Source organism: Monopterus albus, unplaced genomic scaffold, assembly GCF_001952655.1.
Source record: "Monopterus albus unplaced genomic scaffold, M_albus_1.0 scaffold139.1, whole genome shotgun sequence".
NCBI classification, from domain to species: Eukaryota; Metazoa; Chordata; class Actinopteri; order Synbranchiformes; family Synbranchidae; genus Monopterus; species Monopterus albus.
In genome coordinates this window covers 222898-229122 of record NW_018128019.1, presented here as the reverse complement: position 1 = coordinate 229122, position 6225 = coordinate 222898, and the positions used below count along the sequence as shown (strand labels likewise).

At 41.8% G+C, this 6225-nt stretch overlaps 1 protein-coding gene across 1 annotated transcript in view; it reads left to right on the top strand.

Annotated features, from left to right (window-relative positions):
- Positions 1-981: 981 nt before the first annotated feature.
- Positions 982-6225, top strand: part of pmp22b (peripheral myelin protein 22b) — a 5514-nt gene continuing 270 nt past the window's right edge. The window contains exons 1-4 of the mRNA XM_020613860.1: positions 982-1111; positions 1823-1913; positions 2229-2325; positions 5054-5221. Of these exons, the coding sequence (XP_020469516.1) occupies positions 1836-1913; positions 2229-2325; positions 5054-5221 (343 nt within the window). The 5' untranslated portion in view covers positions 982-1111; positions 1823-1835. The remainder of the gene's footprint in view (positions 1112-1822; positions 1914-2228; positions 2326-5053; positions 5222-6225) is intronic.

Genomic DNA, 6225 nt, shown 5'->3' with positions numbered 1-6225 from the left:
GGAGGAAGTGATAAAACAGTCACAATTCCTAGTTTTAAATATTTGCAGCTTTGAGCGCTCCCTATACTCCCTGAATATGTTTCCTGGAATTCCATTCATTGGAACACCCATATTTATAGGACTAACTTCAGCACATACTTTTGCCAACCGGGGCTACAGTCATGTTCTGGGTGGAACCCAATCTCACTCCCAATGGAAATGAGTCACGTCAAATAGAGGAGAGCCCCAGATGTTATCTCTAACTGCTGGTGCAGTGGGCATACCTATCTACGCTTTCACACATACTGTGAGTCATGAGGCTGAATACATGACAACCAGAGGGAAAAGACCCCAGACTATGCCACACTACAACACTGTTTGTGTTTGTAATTGCCAAGGCAACAAAAAGTTAAGCTTACAAGGAAATGTCCACAATATTTACTCTACTGTATTATAGACATAAGTAATGTAGTTCATGGCTTGACAAAATGTATCTTCTTGGCTAAAATGTCAAATCACTTCAAAATAAATAAATAAAATCCAGTAAAAAGGCAACGATTTTAATCGTGCTGTGCGCTGTGCAATCCACTGTCAGCTTTGCCAAACACTGCACTAAAATATATTCTTATTTGATGATATCTGCTTTCTGTGCAACAAAAAGATAATCATATATGTAACTTTTATCTTAAGAGATCATACATCAACAAAAGGGAACCCTGAAGTGGATACTGTATGGTGCAGTGTATATAACGGTAATAAAAACTGGAACCTGTCAAGAGAAAAAAAAAAAACATCCAGATAGCTCCTCTTAGTTACCACTACAGACAAACAATGTTCAGTCAGGTCACTACAGCAAGTTAGTAACCAAGCAACCCGTGCGCTATTACGCATGGCGGAACTATATTGGGAACCTTGGCTGTGGATCAGAGGGTCACTCCATGACGTAGGGACGCACGCAGGGCGTTGTTCTTCCATAATGAGACACTTTATAACAGCACGTAAACCCTGGCATCAATCTAGTCTGAGAGCCACTTTTAGGACCGAGGAACTACCGCTGTTGGACTCTTTTACTTGCTTTTGCTTCTTGCGAGCCTGAACCTCTTTTTCCGGAAATACCAGCTCCCTGCTCGAAGTAAGTGAACTTTGGTCTTTTCTAAACTTCTTTAGATTGAGCTACACTCACAGTCTGTGCTGATGGATGAAAGGAAAGGAAAGGAAAGGAAAGGAAACGCGCTTTTCGCGGGGATGCAGACCTCTCCGTTACGCGCACAAACAGGATTGAGCTGCAGTCTCACAAAGCCTGGTGTTAATCTTATCTGGTCACTAAGAAATAATTTTGTTTGACAAATACACTCAAGCTGCATGGAATTTTACTTCCCTTCCTTCTTTTAACCGGTTATTTTACTTTTGAATAGATCACTGGTCGTTAGTGGAATTATTTTGTAGATGACTCACGACGGCGATTTAAAGCCAAATTAAAAGGAAAGAAATGTCAGACAAGAAAAATGCATTTTGAAAACAGCAAAGCTTTTCCTCCATGGTTGTAGTCCCTGGGGTTATCTTAAACGTCCACTAAACAAACAAAAGGCGTTCGAAGCATGTTCCTAAATGAGGAATATTAATACTTTTACTATATTATTATAGCAATGACTCTCTCGATTAATGTTTTATTGGTAATGTATAAAGGCGGACCCTGCCATCCGACAGGTTCTGGTGAAGTTTCTCTACAGACTGTCTGTGCTGAACGTGCTGCAGCGACACACCCATGTCTCACCAAACAGGCAGACGAGCACACACTCGTATACTGACGGTCACACTGTCTCCTCTTCTCATTACTGTTCAGATCGTCTGAAAAGATGCTGCTCCTACTACTGGGAATCATCTTCCTGCACATCGCTGCACTGGTTCTCCTGTTTGTGTCAACAATTGTCAGCGTGAGTAAAATTTTCTTTTTTGCTCTTATGAAATTTCATCATTCCCTTTAAAATTTGACGTCATTTATAAAACAAATACATCGGTGACAATCCTCAGCTAATCGTAAAGGAACACTTTAAAGAAGATTATGAATGAATATGATTCTATTCTATAAATCTAATTCTCCACAGAAAGAACTGATTTTTTGCTTTTGTACAATTTCAGATGTATTGTTGATTAGTATTAACATAATACTAGCATTTGGAATTTTATTTTCTGACCCATTGGCTGCTGTTTTTCACATGACTGACCTAATCATACATTGCTGACACCAGGTATGGACTACCAATGAAACCAGCACCTCAGACCTCTGGCGAAACTGCACTACTACTGCTGCTGCTGGATACCACTGTAGCCCAGCATCAACTGGAGGTCAGTCTACTTCACCTACTTCTGTGCTACAGTGCCTAATACTGGACATTTCAATCATGAATCTGAAGCTTTGATTATTCTCACTATGTCTTCCAGCAATAAATCAGGGTTTACATTAGTTTTCAGCCATGTGACTTGACTAAAAAGAATGATAGCAATTAAATGATTGTAAACCCACATGAATAATGTGAACTTTAGAAAATGACTTGCTGAAATCTAACATCTGCCAATGTTGATGATGTGGGTGTGTCGCAGCTCCTCTGGGACTCTGGTGCCATCTAGGGCAGAGAATGTTACAGTGTTGTTTGGAGGGTCTAGCTGATAGGCTGCCGCTGTATAAATAGTTGTGGTGTGATGTCCATATTCAGGTCCCGTGTTAGAAGTCCATAGTGACAGGGGTTATGGAGCTGTGGACGAGCAGGGTGGGGCAGCAGAGGGTATTTAAAGTTATAGATCTATGTGTGTATGCAGGACTACCGCGTGCAGAACATAGCATGCAGATGGTGGGGGTCACGCCCAGTGTCAGCTCATCGTGTCCAATGTTAGCTTGCAGGGATCATAAGGTCAATTTAAAGGCAGCAGCTGCAGTGTTAAGAGATTTATTTAGATGGAATCAGTCACCTCCACATATCTGAATTAGAATGACATAGGCACTAAACAACGAATAATTAGATTCCACAGTTTTTGAAAACTAAATTGCAATAAAATGAATGATTCAGTGACAATTCGGTGTGTGATCGCTGTTGACTAAGTGCATGTTTTGCTATTAAATGCGTCGTCACACTAGTGCAGGAGCTGCTGCCTGTGGCGGGGTGATGTCATTTGTCCAGAATAAGCCATGCTCAGCCAGTGTGTGTTTTCTCAGGGCAGCTGTGCCTGCAAACTCTGCCAGGTAGTTTGATGGCGCAGCCAGTTTGTTTGACTTGTTTTCAATAGCACACTGACGCACAGTGTTTATTTAAGAAAGCGTGTGTGTTTGTGCTTCAGCTTTGGGTGATAGAAGCTAGAGGTCTGCCGTCAGCAAGGGGACAAGACCGGGTTTAAAAGGGGATTTTTGAAGCCTTGCTGAGCAATCAAGTTCCTTCTCAAATGAATCATAGTCATCGTAGTTATTTTTAGGGTATTTCTGATATTTTTGAGTTTCCTGTTGCATTTGGTTTTGTTAGGTGAGAGATATTTATGTCACAGACATCACATGCTGAGCTTGACTAAATAACCAAGTCCTTAAAGCCAGGAAAATTATTTCACAGAATTTACTTCCTCTCAGATTAGATACTGAGGAAGAGCATACTCTGCCTCACACAGGCCCACCATACATAAACAGTGAGACACTGTTCAGAGCACTGGGGTCTTGGACCTGAGAAGCCACTGTTGTTTTCCTGTTTGCTATTACAGTACAGTGTTAGGATCCAGCAGAAGCTGGGAAGTTACTGCTTTGTAATAAAACATGGCATTCATGTGAATTTTGAATGAGTCCTACCTTCTTATCAGTGATATTCTGAGCCCCAAACCACGCCTCATGCTAGGAAATGCCCCATGTCATTGTTTCCTACTCGTGGTCAGTGAAGGAAGGAAAGAGGACAAGATGTCTGTCTTATCAGAAAGCAGTGATGTAGTGTTTGTTTATAACTAAGCACTATTCATAGGACAGCGATGAACATTTCACCCTCACAGTGTTAACACAGTCTTATGTAACATCTGAAAACAGGATCCTCACAGTGGAATCTAATTGTTGCTCTGGTGGATGGATGGATGGATATTTACAGCATGTGATGCTTCCTCCCATATGTCATCCTCGAGCCAGTGACCATCGTGATGCACTGTGTAACTGATATTCTAACATGACAGCCCTGTGTAATCAGATTCTGTTCACCTTTAGATCTATGATCTGAGCTTTTGTTTTAAATAATGAAAGAGAATTACTGAGGCACAAGAGCCTGAAAATGTTGAAGCGATGTCAGAGATTAAAATGTCAGAGTTTACCGATGAATAAAACCACTTTTTATGGACTTTTTGGAATATTTGCTGATACAAGGACAGAGCAGAAGCAAATGAGTGAAGTGCAATGACAGATCGTGGCAGTCCTTCAGGTCGGAGTAGCTTGTGAGATGCACAAAAACACGCCAGTAGCAGCGACCACTGTTAAACAGATGGATCCAGAGAGGGAAAGCCTGAACGCTTAGGAAACCTGAGAGATCAGTAAGGCGGCGTGCGTAACCCTCTGACAAGAAATAGACCCTGCTTGGAAATCCTGGGATTCCTGGCATGACGGCACAAATGAAGCACAGAAACACATAGTCAAAACTCACAACCACACTCAGAGAGGTGGAAAAGATTCAGTAGATGGCCTTCCCTAACAGGTGTGTAATGGGTTAATGGCTTCTACCAGCCAGGCCTTAAAGGACCTTGCAGTAACGATCGATACAGTACATTTAGACATATGTGAGGTTTTAGGAACAAGATACCTAGATTTCATTGTTAGGGATCCATTACATGGTCCCAGAAGTAAACATGGCTGAGGCCAGCTCATTAAGTTCTCTTTGAAAGGATATTTACAGTCAGTAGAGGCGAGGCCGGTGGAAGCACACTTTGACATTCTTGTCCATTTGTTCCCTCTTAGCCCTTCCCTCTTATGCACTTATTAAATATATATAAATTATGCTCTGGCTCAACGGCTAATGATGACTATGGGTCAGTTATTGATAACACTCTCCTTCTTCCCCTGCAGAGTGGATCCAGGCAGTCCAGGCTCTTATGATCCTATCCATCATCTTCAGCTGCCTCTCTCTCTTCCTCTTCTTCTGCCAGCTCTTCACTTTGCAGAAGGGCGGACGCTTCTTCCTCACCGGAACTTTCCAGATTCTTGCCAGTGAGTTCACCCCCCTTAACACTATGTTAAAATCCACTGACAGCATAACTGACAGACCTCGGAGAGATCAAATAGACAGTATATTATTGGCTAGCATGTAAACATGTGACAGGATGGACTGGATCCAGTTTGACTATGATTGTAGGATGCAAATAAGTATTTTTGTGATTTTTATTGTTGTTAGTATTAATTATTTAACCTTTAGGTCCCATTGAGATCAAGATCTCTTTTTCAAGTGAGACCTGGCCAAAATGGCAGCCATTCAAATTAATTTATTATCAATTCATTAGTAGTCAGTAGTTTTCTTTGATGAATCAATTGGTTTAGTCTATAAATTGTAAGAAAATAGTGAAAATTTAAAAAAAAATTCAATTGACAATTATATAAAACTGAGAATGGCAGAAGATCCTCAAATTTCCAGTTGATCCCTTGATAATCAATCTAGTATTTTCAGCACTACTCTGATCTGCTTAATTTGTACAATAGCTCTTAAAAATGAACCACCTACACAAAACAGCAGATGCTCACACTGTGGCAGAGGATTTAATTAAGAGAGTCTAGGTCGGTTACTAATGGTTTAATGCTCCGCTTGTCTATTGTTCTTCACGCCCTTTGGCCAGAGAATGGCTCAACTGCCACTTCATTGTGTCCGCTCTTGGCAGCCCATTCCAGCATGCCAGGTTTGCTGTCTATACTGTGCCACTGCATTGCCTGGCACCCGGATGCCCACTCAGCCAAACAGGAGTGACACTGGGCGCGTTGCCAGCCATACAAGTTGAAATGTCAGAAAGGCTGGCAGTGCAGAGAACATACCAGGTCAGACCATGGAGTTAGGCGGAGCTGCAAAGGCTTGTAAAGACTGTTGTGGGCTTCACTAGGCACAAAACACTGCAATAAAACGTGGAGGGGTGCCTTCACAGGAACGCACTGACCTGCCACCAGACAGAGCTCAGCCCAAGAGCACAATACTGCAGAGAAACATGATGTGATAACTGAACAATAAGGCCGGCGTTATTCAGTGCTCACTCTTT